This window comes from Hevea brasiliensis, chromosome 10 (genome assembly GCF_030052815.1).
Source record: "Hevea brasiliensis isolate MT/VB/25A 57/8 chromosome 10, ASM3005281v1, whole genome shotgun sequence".
NCBI classification, from domain to species: domain Eukaryota; kingdom Viridiplantae; phylum Streptophyta; class Magnoliopsida; order Malpighiales; family Euphorbiaceae; genus Hevea; species Hevea brasiliensis.
The window spans coordinates 66,484,278-66,506,296 of NC_079502.1; the positions used below are offsets into that span (position 1 = coordinate 66,484,278).

At 32.5% G+C, this 22,019-nt stretch overlaps 1 protein-coding gene across 1 annotated transcript; it reads right to left on the minus strand.

Annotated features, from left to right (window-relative positions):
- Positions 1-12,797: 12,797 nt before the first annotated feature.
- Positions 12,798-14,621, minus strand: LOC131169368 (uncharacterized). The gene has a single exon (XM_058128586.1). The coding sequence runs from the start codon at positions 14,619-14,621 to the stop codon at positions 12,798-12,800; it is 1,824 nt and encodes a 607-aa protein (XP_057984569.1).
- Between the last annotated feature and the right edge of the window lie 7,398 nt (positions 14,622-22,019).

The following is a 22,019-nucleotide window of genomic DNA, read 5'->3' on the forward strand; positions in this document are numbered from 1 at the left end:
GGTTGTGAAAAATTTTTGGAAGTGCTTTTTATAGGTTTTTGAAGAATGGTTTTCTCCAAATATAAACGGAACTCTGTCAAAATTTTTATAAAATTTGCGGTAAAATTTAAATGGACAAAATTTTTACTAGTTTATAAGCTTTTAATAAATGATTTTAATTCCTACCAAAATGCTCACCACTTCCAAAATGCAAGAAAATAGTTTTAAAATCCCTTGTAGTGCACTTAATGAATTATCGGTAGGCGAAGTTCGGTAGTTCATTAGGTATTCTACGAGATCATGTTATGCCGTACAGAGTGGTAAGGTGTGACAGAGATAAAAAACAATATCACAATCCTTTTAGTGAGCATAAATCACAATACAATTCGATTCAATGTCAATTCCAATATCCAATAATTTTTATGCTCATCACAATTCAAATCATAAATTTGCATTTTTTATGCAAATTGCCATCACAATTCAAAACATGTTCTATCACAATTTTTCAAAACATAATTTATTCAATTCAAAACAATGCTTAATACTTATAGAAATACCATTTCACAAAGCTAAATTCATACATACTATAACAATTTCAATAATCATTGAATTAAATCCAATGTTTGTTAAACATAATACATAAGAAAAATATGTCATTTAAACATATGAAATATTCAGAACAAAATAACTTAAAAACTAGTTGTGCACAAGCCTGATTTGAGTTACTCCTATGCCTTGACTCAATGTTCTTTATGCTTCTCAATATCCTTATCAATTGAAACACACAATTTAAAATGTTTCAGTACTCAATGAATTTGTTTCCAACCATAAAATTCAATATCTAAATTTTTTTGGTACTATTCCCTTCAATTCATTTCATTAGTTAACTTATAATGTTGACCCTTGATGCACTCTAAGTGAGTCCATTCTAATGTTACCAATATGTCACATTTTATAGTCCTTTAGTATTGGCATATGTTAACAATTTCATTTCCAAGTGTATTGCATTTTATTACAATTTATCGGATTTCGGTGTACTATTTTGACCTAGCCAAACGACTTAGTTTCCTCGATTTTCGGGTTTCAGTCCAAACTACAAACTTGTAGGTCTATGTCTTATTGCACGCGGGGAAAAATTTGAGGTCATTCTGAGTTGTGTAGACCAAGATATGGTCAATTTACCAATGCTGGACAGAATGCACTAAAATGGTAGGCTTAGGTTATTTTTAGGTCATTTTCACTTCGGCCAGTTTTGGTACTCGAACTTGTGCAAGCTATTTAGCCTCGTTCTGGCCATTTCTGGGCTTTGGTGTCTTCATACGAATTGTAGATATATGTCTAGACTATTCATGGTAAAAAATTCAGGTCATTTGGACCTATTTTGAGTGAGTTATGGCCAAAACACTAACTGCTGTCCAAATGGTCAATTTTTAGGCTTTCAAGTCACTAATTTGGATTTGGTCATTTTTCCAGTCACTTTCTAGACATAATTTAGGTAAGATTCCTTCATAAAAGTTGGCACATTTTGTGCCTAGTTTCACCTCCAATTGGTCTCATACCAATTGGAGTCACACACTTAAGGTTCTAAGCTAAAATGTACACTACCCTATTACACATTGTTCATCACTTACCAATTACACATTCTATACTTACCAAGTTAACCTTTCATGCCAATTGTGATTTGGTACCACACCATTAGCACACATTACATCACATTTTGGTCATTTTGGGCAGCTTATAACCATTCTCAATATACACATTATAACTCAGAATTTTTAAAGTCCAATTACAACAATTTAACCACATGAACATACCTCATTTATATGTCTAAATCCAAACAATTATACATAGACACATGCTACCACTATAAGCACCATAATTCAATAATATTTCATGAACTTAAACACTTTAATCTTCTTCATGAGGCTGTCACAAGTTTACACATACCCATCAACTTCCATTTTCACTTTTCAAGCTTACAAATCAAACTTTACACATGGAATTCAACTTCAATACCATTAAATATTTAATTCAACATCTCAAACTACCATTTACAAGCACAAGCAAGCTATACAATATGAAGTTCCATGGCTGCCAAAACTAAGGTTCACCAATACTTAATCATTTCCTCAATTTTTCTTAGGAATTCAACTTACCCAAAGCTCAACGCAAGGATTAGTTAAGGAAAATGGAAAGATTAAGCACTAACCTTTATTTAATGCTTGCTAAACCTCACTAAAACTTCTTCTTTTTGCTTCCTACATGTTGCCCATGAGGTAAGGACAAGTTCTTGTGAAGGCACCTTTGTGGTTTTATGTGGAAAAATGGTGAGGATTGAGAGCTTTGATTGAAACCTTCCATTGAGATTTTGAGAGAATATGTTTCGGCCATGGTTGTTCAAAATGAAGAAATGAATATTGAAGTGGTCATTGCTGTCCACTTATGGGTATTTATATGGTCCACTAATCCTCCACTAAGTCCCACTAATTATGATTAACATTATAATAATTCAAAGTTATCATAATTGCCATAATGCCCTCATAATTCTTTTAATTACATGTTATCTTGAATTTCATTTTTCATTAAATTTTCAAAATATAATACCACATATTTTTCATGGACATTTAGATCAAAAGTCAACTCTAGGTGTCAAATGACCAAAATGCCCCTCTTCGGGTCAAATCCAGACTTTTTCGGTACCATCGATTTACTCCTTGTACCACTGATTTTCTTACATTTTTGTTTTTATTTGTACTGACTTACTTTTTTTTTTGACATTTCCAATGTCAATTACACCTCAGTAGACCTTTAATTAGGTCCCGAAAATATTTTCCCAGATTTCTCGCAGTCCAGGGCTAGTCAATGGTCATCGCCGTAACTTTCCAATGCGGTCACCCATCGCTACGGGTTCGGTTTGTTTAACTTAGTCACATTTTATTTCTTTTATTTTTCCCTAATTTTTCTTATCACATTTTTCATTATTTTATACTTCCTCACTGTCATTACAGTGTAGCTCGCATATTCTGAATTTTCAGGCGGACATTAGTCGTGACAAGAGGACGTCTGCTATGAAATTTAGGATGTTACAATCACAATACAAATCATAAATTTGCATTTTTCTACGCAAATTGCCCATCTCAATTCAAAACATGTTCTATCACAATTTTCCAAATCATAATTTATTTAATTCACAACAATGCTTAATACTTGTGGAAATACCATTTCACAAAGCTAAATTCATACATACTATAATAATTTCAATAATCATTGAATTAAATTTAATACTGGATAAACATAATACATAAGGAAAATAGCTTCATTTAATCATATGAAATATTCAGAACAAAATCAATTAAAAACTAGTTGTGCACAAACCTCTGATAAATGCCTCTTGGCTCTGACTCAGTGTTTCCTTCCCCTTCCCTGAGTCTTTGCTAACTGAAATACACAATTTAAAGTGTTTCAGTACTCATTTAAACTGTCTCTAACAAAAAGGATTAATAATTAATTTATTGAATTCTATTATTTCCTTAGTCAACCTAAGATGTTGACCCTCGATGCAGTCTAGGTGAATTAGGTTTAATGTTACCAATATGTTACATTTTATAGCCCTTTAGTATTGGTATATGTTACCAAATTTATTTTCAAGTATATTGCATTTTATTACAATTTACCGAATTTCAGTATACTAATTTGACCTAGCCGGATGACCTAGTTCCCTCGGTTTTCAGGTTTCGGCCAAACTACAAACTTATAGGTCAATGTCTTATTGCACGCGGGGAAAAATTTCAGGTCATTCTGAGTTGTGTAGACTAAGTTATGGTCAATTTACCAATGTTGGACAGAATGCATCAAAATGGTAACTTTAGGTCATTTTTAGGTCACTTTTGGTTCGGCCAGTTTTGGTACCTGAATTTATACAAGCTATTTGGCTTGGTTCTGGCCATTTCTGGGCTTTGGTGTTTTCATGAGAATTGTAGATCTATGTCTAGAATATTCATGGTAAAAATTTCAGGTCAATTGGACTTGTTTTGAGTAAGTTATGGTCAAAATACTAACTACTGCCCAAATGCTCAATTTTCAGATTTTCAAGTCACTAATCCGGATTTGGTTATTTTTCAAGTCACCTTCTAGGCAGAATTTTGATAAGCTTCCTTCATGAAAGTTGGCACATTTTGTGCCTAGTTTCACCTCTAATTGGTCTCATACCAATTGGAGTCACACACTTAAGGTTCTAAGCCAAAACATACACCGCCCTACTACACACTTCTCATCACTTACCAATTACATATTCAACACTTACCAAATTACTTCCTTCATGCCAATTCTGGTTTGTACCTTACCATTAACACCTTTAACAACACATTTTTGGTCATTTTGGACAGCTTGTAACCATTCTCAATATGCATACTATAATAAAGAATTTTCCAAAGTCCATTTACATCATTTAACAACATGAATATACCCCATTTACATACCCAATTCCAAACCATTGTACACATATCCATGCTGCCATCAATAACAACATCTTAAACAACCGTAAACAAGTAAAAACAAGCTACATATATTGAATTTCCATGACTGCCAAAATGTACATCTCCATTAAAACATCAAACTTTAAAAATTCTTCCATAAATCAACTACCCACAACATCCACTCAAAGTTTAAGGAAGCAAGATTGAAAAATACACATTTACCTCTTTTGGACTTCTTCAAAACTCCACCAAAACTTTCCTTTCTTGCTCCCAAAATGTTGCCTAAGCTGTATAGAACAACTTTAGTGAAGAAACCTAGAAGAACTAATGGCTTGATCATGGTGGATGGAGCTTGCATGAAGGGGTGGCCATGGATGGACCTTGGAAGAAAATTTTGTTCAGCCAAATGAAAATTAAGGGGAAAGATGATGAATGCAGAAAGTTAGTGGATGTTTCTGTCCACTTATGATATTATATGAGGAATAATGGTCCACTAACTTAGCTTAAGGATAAATTAATGTTAAACTTTTCATTACTCAAAATCTTACCCCAAAAGTTTCCTCATTTATTTTTCATTTAAATTTCATTTTTTCATGGGGTTTTCCAACTATAATGTCACTTATTTTTAATGGAAATTTAGGTCAAAAGGCATCTCGGTGTGTCAAATGACCACAATACCCCTATTCGGGTTGCATTCCCGATTTTTCGGTAACACCGTTTTTTGTCGGTTTCTCAATTTCTCGTTTTTCTTTGTACTAATTAATTAATTTTTCTTTGTTATTTCTAATGACATTTATACTTCAATAGATGTTTATTTAAGTCTTAAAAATATTTTCCAGGGTTCCCTGTGGTCCAGGGCGAGTCAACAGTCCATGCCGCAACTTTCCAGTGTGGTCACCCATTGCTATGGTTTTCGACTCGTTTAACTTGGTTACATTTCATTGCTATTATTTTTCCTTTGTTTTTCTTGTATTTTCTTTTCTTGTATTTCATTATTTTATATCTCCTCACCCATATCTAAGTGTAGTTCTAGGCATCCTAGCTGTCCGGACAAACACTGTTACCGGAATAGTAAAATGCACTACCAAACATAGGGGTGTTACAAGAACTTACAGTAGTTCCTTCCATTGAGTCAGTGGTTCCTCTCTCCTGTGACAACAATGGAGCGGTCATACAGGCTAAGGAACCCTTGGTCTCACCAAAAATCCAAACACATAGAAAAGCACTACCACATTATCAGAGAGATAGTTGGGCGAGGTGATGTAGCCATGCAGAAAATAGCATCAGCTAAAAATTCAGCTGATCTATTCACGAAGCCTATGTCACAAGCTCAGTTAGACCGACATCTTGAGAAGATGGGTCTAAGATATTGTAATGAATGGCTCTGGTGCTAGTGGGGGATTGTTAGTAGTGTGCCGTAGAGTATATCATTTAGTATGTACCTTGTACATATTTTATTAATAAAAGGCAATTTCACTTTTCTGTTTACATAATGTATATATGTGTAATAGAAAAGGTCCATTGATATTTTGTTAGAAATTCTATTCTTAAGTTGTTAAGAATATGAGTGACAATATTTCTAGCACAAAGTATTATAAATTAGTTCACAATCGAGGATACTTGTGACACCCCTTACCCTGCTACAGTGTATCCGAGTAAGTTATGTCACACGGTGTACCGGCACACTCTATTTTACCTTAATTAATTTTTTTGTCATAGTTTTGAATATAGTTTGTGAAATATAGTTCATTTATTGAAATTATAATTTATTTGAGGTTTCGAAAATTTTATAGAAAATCCGGCAGAATACCGGCTAAAAATGGAGAAAACAGTTCTTCGGAACCTGTTAAAAACACTTTCAAATAATTTCCAAACAATCCCAACTTCAATTCATCAACAAAGTCTCAATATCAAGATCTCAACAACATTTCTCAATTTCAGTTCTCAATCATCCATCACATGTGATGATCAAGTATAAATCACAAATAGATATTTACTTTTCCATTCACAAATACAATTTTCATAATTTACATGAACATCAATATACATTACACAAGTTTAATTACATATGAGAAAATCAAAATTAATTACAGAATGCCAAAATGACACCTAGTGTCCTACCAATGCACTACAGAAGTTGAGGTGACACGGACACTGTGCATAACTGCAGGATGGACTCACCCAGTCTACGGTCTACTGGGCTCACGATCTGTATCTCCAGTACCTACGCGTGGCAAAAGCAACGCGCTAAGCAATAATGCTTAGTGGTGCAATAATAAAATAAAATAAATAGCAAGAAAATAAATATGTAGTGAATGTATATGTTTTATTTGTTTCGAATTTATATATCATTAACTTTGTCCACTTCTATTCATTTGGTTGCCCCAAGTAACCTACACTAGACGACTGGACTAGATAAACGGGAAAACTGGCACTGGGTATCTAGTACCTCGGGCTGTCACACCATCGGTCACATATGCATCTCCGGCAGCAATGTAATGCCTAACTAGTCAGAATACATCAGGCACAAGGCCAAATTTCAATACAAGGTCAGAATGGCTAAAAGCCATAAAATCATAGAATGGCATATTGCCATATGCAGTACTGCTAACTGAACCCTATTGGCATGCCAAACTATCCAAACCAATCTTGTTAGGTATACTAGGGCATTTGATACTTTAAAATTCTTCAATCTTTAAATTTCAAGTTTCAGTGTCACTATTCACCTCTTTGGTCAACTAAAATGTTGACTTTTAGGTAGAAATTAGGTACGTTGGTTTTGGCACTCCCAACATACCACATTTTGCACTTAAAACTTGTTGGAATTGGTCACCATTACCATTTCTAACTTAAAACCAAGAGGGCAGAAATTTCAGTTTTTGAAGCCTAAGTTTACTGTTCCATTAAGCTATTCACATTGGGAATTTGAAGAAATGGCAAACATGAAAGTTGTTCCTTATTTTGTCTAGTTGAATTTTCCTTTTGAATCACTCCATTTGGAGTTTTGTAGCTCAGATATGGTCCAAAAAGCTGGCGGATTGGAAAATCAGAATTACAAATCTACGATTCATGAGCAAAGGATCGGATCGCCATTTGGGTTAGGTTTTGGTCATAATTTGGGGTAGGTTTCTTCATGAAAGTTGTTTTTCTATGTCTTAACTTCACTACAAGAAAATTAATATTTAACAAGAGAAAAATTCATCGTTAAAAGTTAAAAAGTGGTCGTTAATAATAATTAACAACCACAAAAGTTGGTCGTTAAGTCGTCGTTATAGGCTCCGTCGTTAAAAAGTTTAACGAGGACTTTATATAACTCGTCGTTGATACTAATAACGATGACACAATAAGCGATCGTTAAAATTATAGTATTAACGACTATTTTAACCGTCGTGAATGTTATTAACGACGGAGAAAATGGTCATCAAATTTAAATTAAAAGATCGTTATTTTACAATGTAACGGCCTCTAAAAAGTATTAACGATGAAAAAATTAGTCGTTAAAAAATATTAACAACAGCAAATAATGCTCATTAATGGTTATTAACAATTAAAAAAAATGTCGTTAAAAAGGATTAACGAGAGCAAATGATGATCGTTAAAAACTACTAACGATAGTAAAAACTAGTCGTTGAAAATAATTGAGGATGAACATTAAAAATTAATAACAACGATGCAAAATGGTCGTTAAAAATGATTAACAACTATAAAAATAATTATAAGAACATATTAACAATAACAAAAAAAGGTGATTAACAATCAATATGAATACAAAAATCATCATTAATGATGATGATTTAATTGTGTTAACTTTTAAAACTCTAAAAAGTTTAATAAGCAATTAATAATAATAAATAATATGCTTCATAAGTAAAAAAACATTCATACATCAATATGAAAAATGTCATAACCGTCTCAAATGTCGGTTTAATAAGGAAACTATTAAGTGTAAATAATTATTTACACTTAATTTGTTTATGTCAATAAGGAAACTATAAATACGTGAAGGCTGCAATAAAATTCAACAATATCTTCCAAGTTAATTTTGAACACCTTCACCCAAAAAAGTTACTTCAATGCTTTCACTATTTGCCTAATCACATCTGCACCAAAATATAAAAATATAATTAGATTGCAACAACTATGAAATCCACTAATAGCTTGAAATGAGTTTCACATTTAACTTAAAATTTGTTAATATTTTATTTCTAAATAGTTTAAGTATAAACATCAAATAAAAAATTTGACAAAATTCCATTTATATTTTGAACATTTTCAAAATTTCAAATAAATAATTCAAATTTACAACTTGCATAAAACATAAATTCAAAAATATTCATCAACTTCCAATCCAATTTCCGTGCTCTTTAATTAAATTATATGCATTTATCTTCAATAAATATATAATAGTGAATATTATATTTCCATTTATAAATGTACAACTTAAAATATGACCTATATTAAAAACAATATAAAGAATATAGTAGATGAAAAAGAAGATAATTTACCTTATCACAATCATGTAGATTGATCTGTAGATAGTGGAGTTCTAGATGGAGCATTAGAGTATTGGCTCAATAATAAGTCCTCCAGGTGTTTCATCCTAGTTTCTACTTCAGACAAACGATCCTTAAGCAATCGATTCTCCTCTTGAAGGCCAACATTGGAACGAGATTTCTTAACTTCTTTTGCCTTTATTCCACCCCCATAACCAATAACTTGATCACGATGTCGTGTTTCAAAACATTGTTCTACTACTTCCATATGAGACAAAGAAGGGTTGGATTGGATGACATCACGTATTTGATCCTATAATAATTATGATTAATCAATGACGCAAATATAATAATTTATAAAAAGAAACAGATTTGCAATAAAAGTAATATAACATACATATTTCTCTTGAATATTAGAGTCAACCAAATTTGCACCCTTCTTATGAGTTTCAAAGAATATAGTTCCAATATCTGGTGGATTACCATCCTTGCCTCCCTTTACAAAATACAATATTGTTACACAATAGCATAATATATTTAATCTCCAAAATGCAAAAACATGAAAAAATTTCACTAATATTACCAAATCATAGATAATTTGTCTGTAAGGTTTGCTACCAGTACGATGAAGCATAGTTAAATTTTTCCTATTTTCAGAGTTTCGAACACTTGTTTCCTACATTAAAAAAAGTATTTAAAAACAATATGTTAACCCTTTTAAAAAATAATAAAACTGAAGATAAAAATACTTATATTTAATTTACATAATTTTTAATATTAGTAAAATAAAATATCATACCTTAAATTTTCTGGTGCAAAAATGGTTCTTAACTAACCACTCCCAATCTTCTTGATGCATCCCTTGAGGAACATTTTTCAACATCTCTGGAAAAGAACCACAAGGCTTTATATTGTGGCGTTTCAAATCCCCTCTCCAATTATTCCACAAACGATTCATATGCTCTAAAGTCTTTTCTCGATATAGCTCAATGTCAAAATTTCTAAATTTCTCCTATAAAAAAAAAGAATGAATAAATAAATGCAAATTAAATTAATCTAATGTTTTATTAAAAGTAAAGGTACCTTGACTGAATCCCACATATGATCTTTTGCATCTTCTCCAATTTGCTTCCATGAGTGCACTCTTATTGGACAAATGTTTGGGTCACGCACTATTTTGCCCAAATGTCTTGACCATTCTGCATGATTTTCTCCAACAACTCGATTATTATAAAAAACCGCATCCAGTTTCTCTCCATCCTTAAGTGCTGCAATCTTTTTACCCTTATTCATTCCTCTTGTTTTTCTCTTTTTTTGTATAGTGGAAATACCTAAATAAAAAAGTCTCTAGAACTTCATTAATAATATAGAAATAATGCATCAACAATAAATATAAATTATTAAAAATACATATGACAATAATTATTTGAACCTTCTTGTGTTTCTTCCTGAGCTGGATTGTTATTACTTTGATGTTGCCTTGTTGTATTACATTGCATAGTATCAAAATCTATCAATATTAAAAATAAAAAGTAAATTATTAATGTAAACTAAATTCATAATGAATGAAATAGAAAAATAGGAGTTGAACCTTCATGCACTTGTTCAGGTATTTGTTCTTGTATTCCACCATCTTCTTCCCTATGATCAACATCTTGAACAAGAGAGATGTCATTATGTGGCTCTAACGAACAACGTGCAATTGATGCAGTTTGACTTTGTGTAGATGTCATAGGTAAAAATGATCTTGATCGATGTCCATGTCCCCTTTCCCTTCTTAATGCACCCGGTGGTATAAATGAACTCTTCACTATATTTGTCCTAGGTCCTTTCCTTTTTTGTGACCCCATTTCTAGCGTCATTTACCTGGAATATTAGCACATCAAATATATGTGAATTTTTTTTCAAACCAACAAAATATATCATGACATAAATAAATATGGGGAACAACATAAATAAAATATGGAAAAAAGACAAAATGAAATGTAAACTACATTGAATAACTAAATTACACATAAACATCCAAAACAAATTATGTATATATTATAGAGTTTATTTTTAAAATAAACATTATACTGAGAGCATTCAAACAATAATAATTAAATAAACTTCAAGATCCATGTTTTCTTTTCTTACGTGTTGAAGATATATCAATTATTTGTGGCTCTATATCCATCCTCTTCCAACTAATTTGGTCATTTGCATCAATCGTAGTTGTTTCTCCGCATTCAAGATTGATAGATTCATCATTGATATGCTTCACCGAATTAATTCAAATCAACGGGTTCAACGTATTCTTCTAATGGGATTTCATAGGAATCTCGAGGATGTGCCTTTATCACACAATGCCACCTTTGTGAATATTGTCCGAACATAAAAGACTTGTGATGCTTGGTTAGCTAAAATGAAAGGTTCATTTGTTTTCAAAGTTCGCTTACGCTAACACTAACCCCCATATTCATCAATCTTAACCCCTCACTCGATCATAAACATCCCACCAATTACAACGAAATAACACCACACGTCTTCCTCCAAGATATTGCAATTGAATAATCTCAGTTAAGACACCGTAGTAATCTATGTTGTTAACTTCATCACCAATATCTCCAATTACAACAACTCCACTATTTTGTGTCCTCAAACCTTGGTCATGATATTCAGTATGAAACCTATATCCATTGACAATATAACCATAAAAAGATGTCACATATCGAGCAGGACCGCGTGATAATGAGAGTAGGGCTCCCATCATTGGACTTGAGTCATTTTTATGCAACCATGCAACCTATAAAAAAAATTTGTTTGAAAAAGTGAAAAAATCAATTCCTAATGGTTACAAACAATTGAAATAATTAATTACTCAAAATACATACAAAACTTAAAGTGTACTTACTTTCGTCTTAAACCATCTAACAAAATTTTTATTCCATTGACCTTCTGACATACCTACTAAATTGGTTGCTGGCAATTGTGAATACTCTCTAAGGGGCAGAAAAAAAAAGAGGATTATAGGCGATTGTGATAAATTAAAAAAAAAAGAGTAAATACAATATGAATAAACAAAAAAAAATATCATACTCGATGTATGGCTGGACTTCATCACAATTCTTTAATACATAAATATGAGCTTGCTCCCACTCCTGTGTATCAAGATCACGAGTTTTACTAGCACCTAATCCTCGTCCTACTTTGGAGAAAATTGATAAGCCTCCTTTATTTTTATTACTGCCACCATCATAGTTGCGCTCCATTCGATTGAACTTTGTCTCAATGCCATGCAAGTACCTTGAGCAAAGAGTCATGCACTCATTTGCAATGTATGCCTCTGCAATTGAACCCTCTACACAAGCTCTATTACGAATACATGACTTAAATGAATATAATGCTCGTTCTATTGGGTACATCCAACGATATTGTACTGGTCCACCAATTTTAGCTTCATTAGCCAAATGCATGGGCAAATGCACCATAATGTCAAAGAATGAAGGTGGAAAGATCATTTCTAGCTTGCAAAGAGTTATAGGAATTTGCTTTTCTAATTGCTCCAATACATCTACCTTTAATGACTTTGCTCCTAAATGAGTGAAGAACAATGATAGCTCAACAAGTGGTTCATATACTACTTTTGGAAGTAAACCACGTATTGCAAGAGGAAGTATATGTAATAGAAGAACATGACAATCATGACTCTTTAATCCTGAGATTTTACTCTCTTTCATGTTTACACAAAGAGAAATATTGGATGAAAATCCATCCGAACTTTTAATCGCTTCAAGAATTGGCAAAGCCTATATTTTTCTCAGAGTAGATAAACTGTATAATCTTTGGAGGTATCACAACTTTATTCCCCTCACAGATCGGGTGTAACTCGCCTTATATTTAATGCTTGCAAGTCAAGGCGAGTTTTGATGCTATCTTTAGTTTTTCCCTTTATGTTCATGATTGTCCCTAGTATATTATCGCATATATTCTTTTCAATGTGCATGACATCTAAGTTGTGGCATAGTAATAAGGTCCTCCAATATGGAAGGTCAAAGAATATACTCTTTTTATTCCAATTGTCCCCCCTGCCATCATGTGAGATTGCTTTCTTCATATGAGGAGCCTTAGTTAATATGACCCCTTCAAGATTTTTCACTTGATCAAGTATATCATCTCCTGAAAGTGGCTTGGGTGGTAACCCTCGCTCCCTTGTGCCATCAAAAGATTTGTTATCATTTCTCCATTTGTGATTAAGAGGAAGATATCGTCGATGACCCATATAACATTGCTTGCCTCCATTGGCCAACCTCATCCAACAGGTGTCCTTATTACAACAAGGACAAGCCAACTTTCCCTTAGTACTCCAACCTGATAAGTTCCCATATGCAGGGAAATCATTGATAGTCCATAGTAAAACTGCATGTAACTTGAAATTCTGTTGTGCATATGCATCAAATGTATCAATGCCAGTTTCCCATAACTCTCTTAGTTCTTCTACTAAAGGTTGAAGATAGATATCAATTGCATCTCCGGGACCCTCAGGACCTGGAATAAGCATTGATAAAATAAAATTTGATTGTTTCATGCACATCCAAGGTGGCAAATTGTATGGAATGAGTAAAACTGGCCAAACACTATATGGCATTTTTGAATTGGCAAAAGGTTGAAATCCATCACTAGCAAGGCCTAGTCTCACATTGCGAGAGTCTGAGGCAAAATTTGGATGTAGTTTGTCAAAAGAAATCCATGCCATTGAATCAGCAGGGTGTCTCATCACTCCATCATCTACCCTCTTATCTTTATGCCATCTCATCAAAGACGCTGTCTTTGTGGACATAAACAATCTTTGAAGTCTTGGCTTTAGTGGAAAGTAACGCAAAATTTTTTTTGGTATTCTCTTCCCATTGGTTTTAACCTTGTCTTCCCCATTATATTTATCAGTCTTCCATCTAGAATAGCCACAAATCTTACAAAAATCTAGCCTCTCATCCTCTTTCCAATATAACATGCAATTATTTACACATGCATCAATTTTTTTGTATGAGAGACCAAGATCTTGAATTACTTTCTTTGCATCATAATACGATTGTGGCAAATTAGATCCTTGAGGTAATAATTCATCTTTCAATAATTGCAACAACATAGTAAATGACTCATTACTCCATCGACCAAGGCTCTTGATATGGAGCAATTTGACTAAGCAAGATAACTTTGAGCTCTTAGAACCTTGGTATAATGGTTGCTCAAAATCTCTTAGTAACCTATAGAATTTATTTGCTTCCTCATTCGGTTCCTCTTTATGAATATCACAAGCGAAGATATCCGTATCCATATCATTTGTATCTTGACCACAAAACTCTGGATACAAATCCCTTAAAATGTCATGCATCTCATTGCTAGGCTCATCTTCACTTTGTTGAACACTTTCTAAATTAGATTCAGATTCACCTACCCTTTCTCCATGGTGATACCAAAATGTATAATTACGTATTATTCCATACACCTTGAGGTGTGTCCCTACCACTTCTCGTGTGGCGGAATACGTGTTACTACACTTGACACATGGACAACGTATTTCCCCACGCCTCCCAGTTTTCTTAAAAGCATAGTCTAAAAATTCCTCAACCCCACGCAAATATACATCATTAAGACGATCACCAACAAGATCCATCCATCCTTTGCTAGGAGCCATTATCTAATAAATTGATAGTTAGAAATATAACCTATAAAAATAAGCAAACATATTTGACAAGAAAAAAATTTAGTTTAAAATTTAGGTTACATTATTAAATAAATTAATTTTTAAAAAATTAAATAACATTGATCATAAAAAGGATGGTGCCAAAATATTATATGAAGTGGAAATTTAAAAGTAGGGTCAGAATGGAGGAATTTGAAAGACAAAGAACTATAAAATTGAATTTTCTAAATACAGAAGGACTTATTGAATAATTATTTTAGTAGCTGTCAGTTGTTTACTAATTATTAGCTATTAAAATTAATAATATATATTTATTTTATAAATGTATTAGTATTTTTATATTTTAATAAGATTATTAAAATTTAAAAAAATATTTTTTTAAAAGAAATGAAAGTCATTTTCCTTAAATATGGCTTAATTAAAATTTTATTTTTAAGTTTAAAAAATATAAAAATTATGAATTGATATTTTAAATATTTTTTCTACTTATCTTTAATTTAAAGAGAAAATCAAAATAATTCCATTTTTTTTCTCTCATTTTCTTTTAATCTAAAGTAAATATTAACGACTGATAATAAATAATAGCTAGTTACAATATAAAATTTTGATTTCTAGTTCTCAGCTTACCTAAAATCTCACATTCCTTACTTTTGAAACTTATTAATAACAACCTTCAATCTTAAGAACTAATTTGGGCATGAGAACATTGGTTATGGGCTAGGCTAGTGGACTCATCCATACTCCATAGGCCTATTCTTCAATTTTCTCTAACTATGGGCTAATCTCTCTTAGTTTGAGCTTTTCTCATAAATTTGGCTCCATAGATAGTTCTTAATTTTCATTGGATTACTAGTGTTTTATTATGAGGTAAAAGCTTCCAGTACTGTTAATGGTAGCTATAATGAGATTTCTACTTATTATCAATCTCATTATTCATTTCTACAACATATTATTTAGCTTTATTAATTCTCAATCTAGAATATATTGCTGATATCCAGTTGGTTAAATTCCTTTTGACTAGTTTTTAATTGAATCAAAGCAACTGAGCTAGTCTAGTGGCCATGAATTGAGATTTATTGCTTAATTTAATTAGTCACTAATGCTATTTAATAATCCTCTCAGTGGCCATGTTTTTGGCAATGAATAAGTGCGGCTAATGTCTAAACATAACTAAAAGTTCTCTCTAATACATAACTAAAACACATTCGAAAAAAAATGCAAGCAGTAAGGAAAAGAGAAGCCAGAATGAAGTTAAAATACGAAACTATGTAATTCATAGTTACTAGTTTAAAATTCGAAAAAAAAAAATAGTTACTGGTTTAAAAGATCTCTCAAGTACCTTTGGGGTACTGCTATGATGTTAAAATACAGAATTAACAATACCCAATGATTTAGGCCTGCAAAACAAAGAACAATATTATTACAAGGTAAATAAAATATTGAAACTAGGTCATTCATAGTTACTGGTTTACACAAAAATATAAGGTCCAGTTCATAGTAGATTTCACATGTTCATCAAGTATGTGTGCAACAATAACAAGGAAAATTTCACATGAAAAAGAGGGCATTATAGAAAACAATTTTATCTATCTTTTTAGGACAATTTCACATTATATTTCTCTAATCAAATTTTCTCTCTATGCACTCAAAGATTGTTAATTTTACTCCCTTAAAGACCACTAGTTTACTAGTAGCAAGGTTACTAGGAGATTCTGCAAAATTAATATAGGCAGCTGGATATATTCATATCTGCAATAGGAGATAAATAACCTGATGCTAAGGCAAGTTCAAAAATAAACACTTTCAAAAATATAAGTTGAACCCTTCCCAGAACAGTCTCTGAAATTTGCGGGAAGCCTCCGTGTAGAGACCTTAAATGGTTAGGAATAAGGGAATGATTAACAGATATCATCTATTAAGTGTTATGTATTCAGTATAATAATGTGAAGTGTAGAAAATTTAAATATTTTAATGGATATTAATTGTGTTCTTTCTCCTTTTTCCTTAGATTTTAAACATATATTATTAAGTTTTAGTGATAGGCAAAATCTTAGTAGCAATCACTAATTCCCCATAAATGTTATATGTGGAGATTGTAAATGTATACTGGTATAACTACTTGATATAGAATGAAAGAACCCAAAAGGTAAGAGACAAATTCTCAAGAAGACAAACAAATTAATAAAAGAGGAAAGGAAACAAATTCTCAAATTTTATTCATTTTCAATTAAAAATATCATAATAAACTCTCTCCAATAAAATACCCAAAAGACATAGGTATTTATAGTATAGTTTTATACCCAAAAGAGCTGAAGTTACCTATTATTGAAGGGCCTGCAATTCTTTGTGTGATGAGTCAAGACAGGAAAATTTCTAGCAGCAGCATGTGTCCTAACTTTAGATGGGGAATGCAGCAACACTCTTTTGTATTTGACTTCAAGCTATTAGACATGTGGAGTTTTGATATTATATTGGGAGTTGACTGGTTGAGGACATCTAACTCCATTTTATTTGATTTTCAGCAATCAAGAATTACTTTCTAGCATGCAGGGCAGGTGGTTACATTGCAAGGAATCAATGATTTGGGCACTCAATCTAAATTGCTGACCGCATGCAGTTCTCAATGTAAATTGTTGCATGGGAAGGGAATGTTCAATAGCACTGGTCATACTTTTGCTGCATCAACTGATTTACCAGGGATAATTTGCAAATTCTTCAGGGCCTTATTAAGTGGGATAATTTCCAGCGGAAGAAGCTACATGGGGGTTCAAATCATTCGTCCTAGCTCAATTTCTTAAGTTCTCTTCTTCTTGAGGACAAGAAGATTCTCTTGCGGAGGGTATTGTTACATATTATAGTAAAAGGAGAAGGAATGTTAGGAAAGTAGTGTAACTGCTTTTGGAGGGAAATTCCTAAAATTAGATTAGTTACAACCCACTGACATAGATAAAAAGAAATAATTAAAATCAAGAACCAAAAACACTAAATAGAAGAATATCATAAAACAATGAGGCAATAAAAGACTGATAATTAGGTGGGAATCCTTTTGCAAATGGCATTAGGTGATATGGGGAGTTTTTAGCAGACTATCAACTGGAGGATGTTGAGTATTAATCCATCATCTAGCAAAGTTCTCAGCAAAGTGGCAATCAATGTTGCCATGTATTGGTGAACCACGGTCAGTGCACTTAAAGATGTATGAGGTGGGGTCATATAATTCAAAAGGAAAGGTTAAGTTGATTTTTAACCAAATTTTATGCTTTAACGTGAGCAATGTGAAGCTGTCTATTTGGGTATGGTATTTGATGCATCATGTTGCCCTCAAAGATCAATTCTCCGAGCCTTTTGTGTTGGCCTAGAAGACAACTTTCTGAATTCTTGTGTGTGCTTGTAGCTGGAGAAAGAGGTGACATAGAATGTGTCCTTGGTAAGAATCCCATTACTCCCCAAGAAAAACAGATTCCCTGAGCTTTTTTTTATGTTGGCAAGAGAGAGATTATCAATATAAAAACTCACTCACTCTCTGATTGTTCTACATCTCTCTCTCTCTCTCTCTCTCTCTCTAAGAAAAGGCCTGGCTTTGGAATTGAAACCCATGACTTCCACTTTAGTTTACTCTACATGCAACAACTAACCTTAAGCCCAATTGTTGAATAAAATTAACAGGAAATTGATCAAGGCATGGGTAAAAATGATATAAGAAGGAAGAGGTCTAGTAACATTTAAATGAACTCGAAATGAAGGTGACATGAACAATAGGACACTAACCCTTTCTATGCAATTTTATCATTTGGCACAAGTTCCTTAGTAGATGATAAGAAAATGTGATAGCCAAACAATTGCCTTTCATTTGCCAAATTCAAACAACAATCAAGCCCAATAAAATTGCCAAAGCTTAAACTAAGGTTTAAAATGCAACCATACAAGTACTAAAATAAATTGAAATTTGAAATATACCTGTGCAACATCCTTAGAAAATCCCCCCTGAAGAAGAGCGTTCACAACTTCTCGCTTTGAGGAGACCTTCCTTAAAGAAATACATATAACATACTTATGATCTTGCCCCAAAAAAATGAGAATAATGAGAGAGAGAGAGAGAGAGATGTGTGTTTGAAGATAGATCACATTTACAAGTAAACCTACAAAATCAGTGCAAGACAACAAAGGAACGAAGCAAAGATATAACTACACAAGACAAAGGCATAGGAATCAACACGTAAAAACGTAATGCTAGACAATAGTGAATGAGAAAATACAATGTTAAGTTCATGATGTTCAAGGTTACTAGGAGATTCTGCAAAATTAATATAGGCAGCTGGATATATTCATATCTGCAATAGGAGCTAAATAACCTGATGCTAAGGCAAGTTCAAAAATAAACACTTTCAAAAATATAAGTTGAACCCTTCCTGCAGTCTACGAAATTTATGGAAGCCTCCGTGTAGAGACCTTAAATGGTTAGGAATAAGGGAATGATTAACAGATATCATCTATTAAGTGTTATGTATTCAGTATAATAATGTGAAGTGTAGAAAATTTAAATATTTTAATGGATATTAATTGTGTTCTTTCTCCTTTTTCCTTAGATTTTAAACATATATTATTAAGTTTTAGTGATAGGCAAAATCTTAGTAGCAATCACTAATTCCCCATAAATGTTATATGTGGAGATTGTAAATGTATACTGGTATAACTACTTGATATAGAATGAAAGAACCCAAAAGGTAAGAGACAAATTCTCAAGAAGACAAACAAATTAATAAAAGAGGAAAGGAAACAAATTCTCAAATTTTATTCATTTTCAATTAAAAATATCATAATAAACTCTCTCCAATAAAATACCCAAAAGACATAGGTATTTATAGTATAGTTTTATACCCAAAAGAGCTGAAGTTACCTATTATTGAAGGGCCTGCAATTGCTGTGACAGTAGCTGAAGACAGGAAAATTTCTAGCAGCAGCATGTGTCCTAACTTTAGATGGGGAATGCAGCAACACTCTTTTGTATTTGACTTCAAGCTATTAGACATGTGGAGTTTTGATATTATATTGGGAGTTGACTGGTTGAGGACATCTAACTCCATTTTATTTGATTTTCAGCAATCAAGAATTACTTTCTAGCATGCAGGGCAGGTGGTTACACTGCAATTACTTTCTCTTCTCATCTCATTTCTCTATTCTCTTCCCATCTCATTCTTTTTTCTTCTCATCTAATTCTTTTCTCTTCTCATCTAATTCTTTTCTCTTCTCATCTCATCTTTCTTCTCTGTTCTGAGTTCCAATCTCTGTTATCAGATCTGATCCTTAACATACTTATATCTTGTTTAGCAAATGATCGCTAGTTTTGGTCATTTCTGATGGTTGGTTATTATTCACGAAGCTAAGACTGAAGAATCTTGATCATCCATTGAAGCAGAGTTCTTAGGATATGAAATCATTTAGAGTACTAAGTTTTAGTGAAAGAGACATCACTGATGCTATTAAATTGGATAATTTGATTGGTAAAGGAGGATCAGGAAATGTGTACAAAGTTGTCCTTGGTAATGGCAATGAACTAGCTGTGAAACACATTTGGACATCCAATAGCGATCGATCGTAAAATTTTACGAGCAAATCGACCATGCTTAAAACAGGCTTAGATTAGGATTTAAATGAGAATGGTAGTTCAAATGCTGGAAGAGGCTGAACCACATAAACTTACAGATGTCGTTGTGGTCAAGAAAGAAGGTAGAGCTGGTACGGATGAGAAATTGAAGGCTACCAGCATATTTGATCTCAACACTTGAAATTTTCTTTTGAAGCTTATTCACTTGCAGTAATGAGCATGTAATTTTTAGTTTACAAGTTTACTGATATTATAGAACTCAAAGATGTGAAAATTGCAGAATTTTAGATTTCTAGGTAAGAAAAAGGTGAAGCATCTAAAAGAACAAGGATATGTATTATTTGAACTGATTTACACAAAGAACAATATTATTACAAGGTAAATACTAGTCCTTGCCCAAAATGCAAAACCAGATTTATCCCTTATTGGCACTGCCAAAAATCTCTAGTATCATTGGGATTAAAACCACATGCCCTTAATGCTAAAAAGAGCAGTTAATAATGCAGAGCACAAATGAAACCAAAGAAATTAGAGGTACACAGTGTGGAATCCTAGTGTTGATCCTGCAGTAAATAATTAATATAATTCTCATATGAAGTTACCTTGCTGCTACCAAATAAATTTAAAATGTTTAATTCAATCATCCAATATTACTCAATTTAATTTCTAACTCTCCCTCTCCTTCTCAGTCTCTCTCTTTATCTTCCCCTTCTTCTTCACTTTCTCCCCTTTTTTCTATTCTCCCCCTTTTCCTCTTAACAACCCCATATACCCTTCCTAAGAATTGACGTGCTAGGTGATCATAACCTAAATCTTTACATACAACCAAGAACCAAGACTTAACATCTAGGAGCAATCCTTATCAAACATCAAATGAACAATTCCAACCAATCAAGATAGAAAATTTACAAAGAAATGATGAAGAAACTAATTAACACGTAAATCAGAACAGTCCAACAAAACCCAACAACCAAGAAGAGCATAAAAAGCCTCCAAGAATCTCCATATCACCTAAATCACAACAGGAAATAATTAAAGTGCCTAGCTGAATGGATGAAAGAACACCACAAAATAAAATCAAGTTCTTCCATTAGAACACGCAAGAGAAATTTTTCCCTCAAAAATAGAATCAATTACATGGTCTGAATCAAAACTTGCTAAACAAATTTAGCATCAAAATTAAAGGAACTCAACAATTGGAATGGGAATTGTTAATGTAAAACATACCTATTGAAGACACACCCACACAACAATCCTTCCAAATCCACGCTTTGCAACAGGTGAAAGCTTTCAAATCTAGGTTGCGAGAATCTGGAACACGCAATTTTGAATGGAACCCTAAGGACCGATTAACTCTACTCTTATACAACCCTATGAAAGACGTATGTTAAGGCTGCAACATTAGGGAGAAATCAGTTTTGTGTGGAAGTTACTAATTGGAAGGAATTAGGAAACCTTAGAGACAAAAGAAAAATCCCGCTGGAGGGAAATCAAATCCTAAAACGAAAATATTTAATTAATCAACAAGGGCAATATTTTTCCTCGTAAAAGACTTTCAAAAATTGAGAAAATAAATCAATAAAAAAAGTCTATATATAACGACTAAATTTTATTATTTAACGAGGGAATTTTATAATGGTTGTTAAAATTTTACATAATTACAACCAATTATAGTATTGGTCGTTATTCATATATTATTAACGAGGAAATAATAATTCGGTTGTTAAAATTGGTCGTTAAAAGTAACAATTCTTGTAGTGCTTGTTGCTGTAAAAATTTCAGGT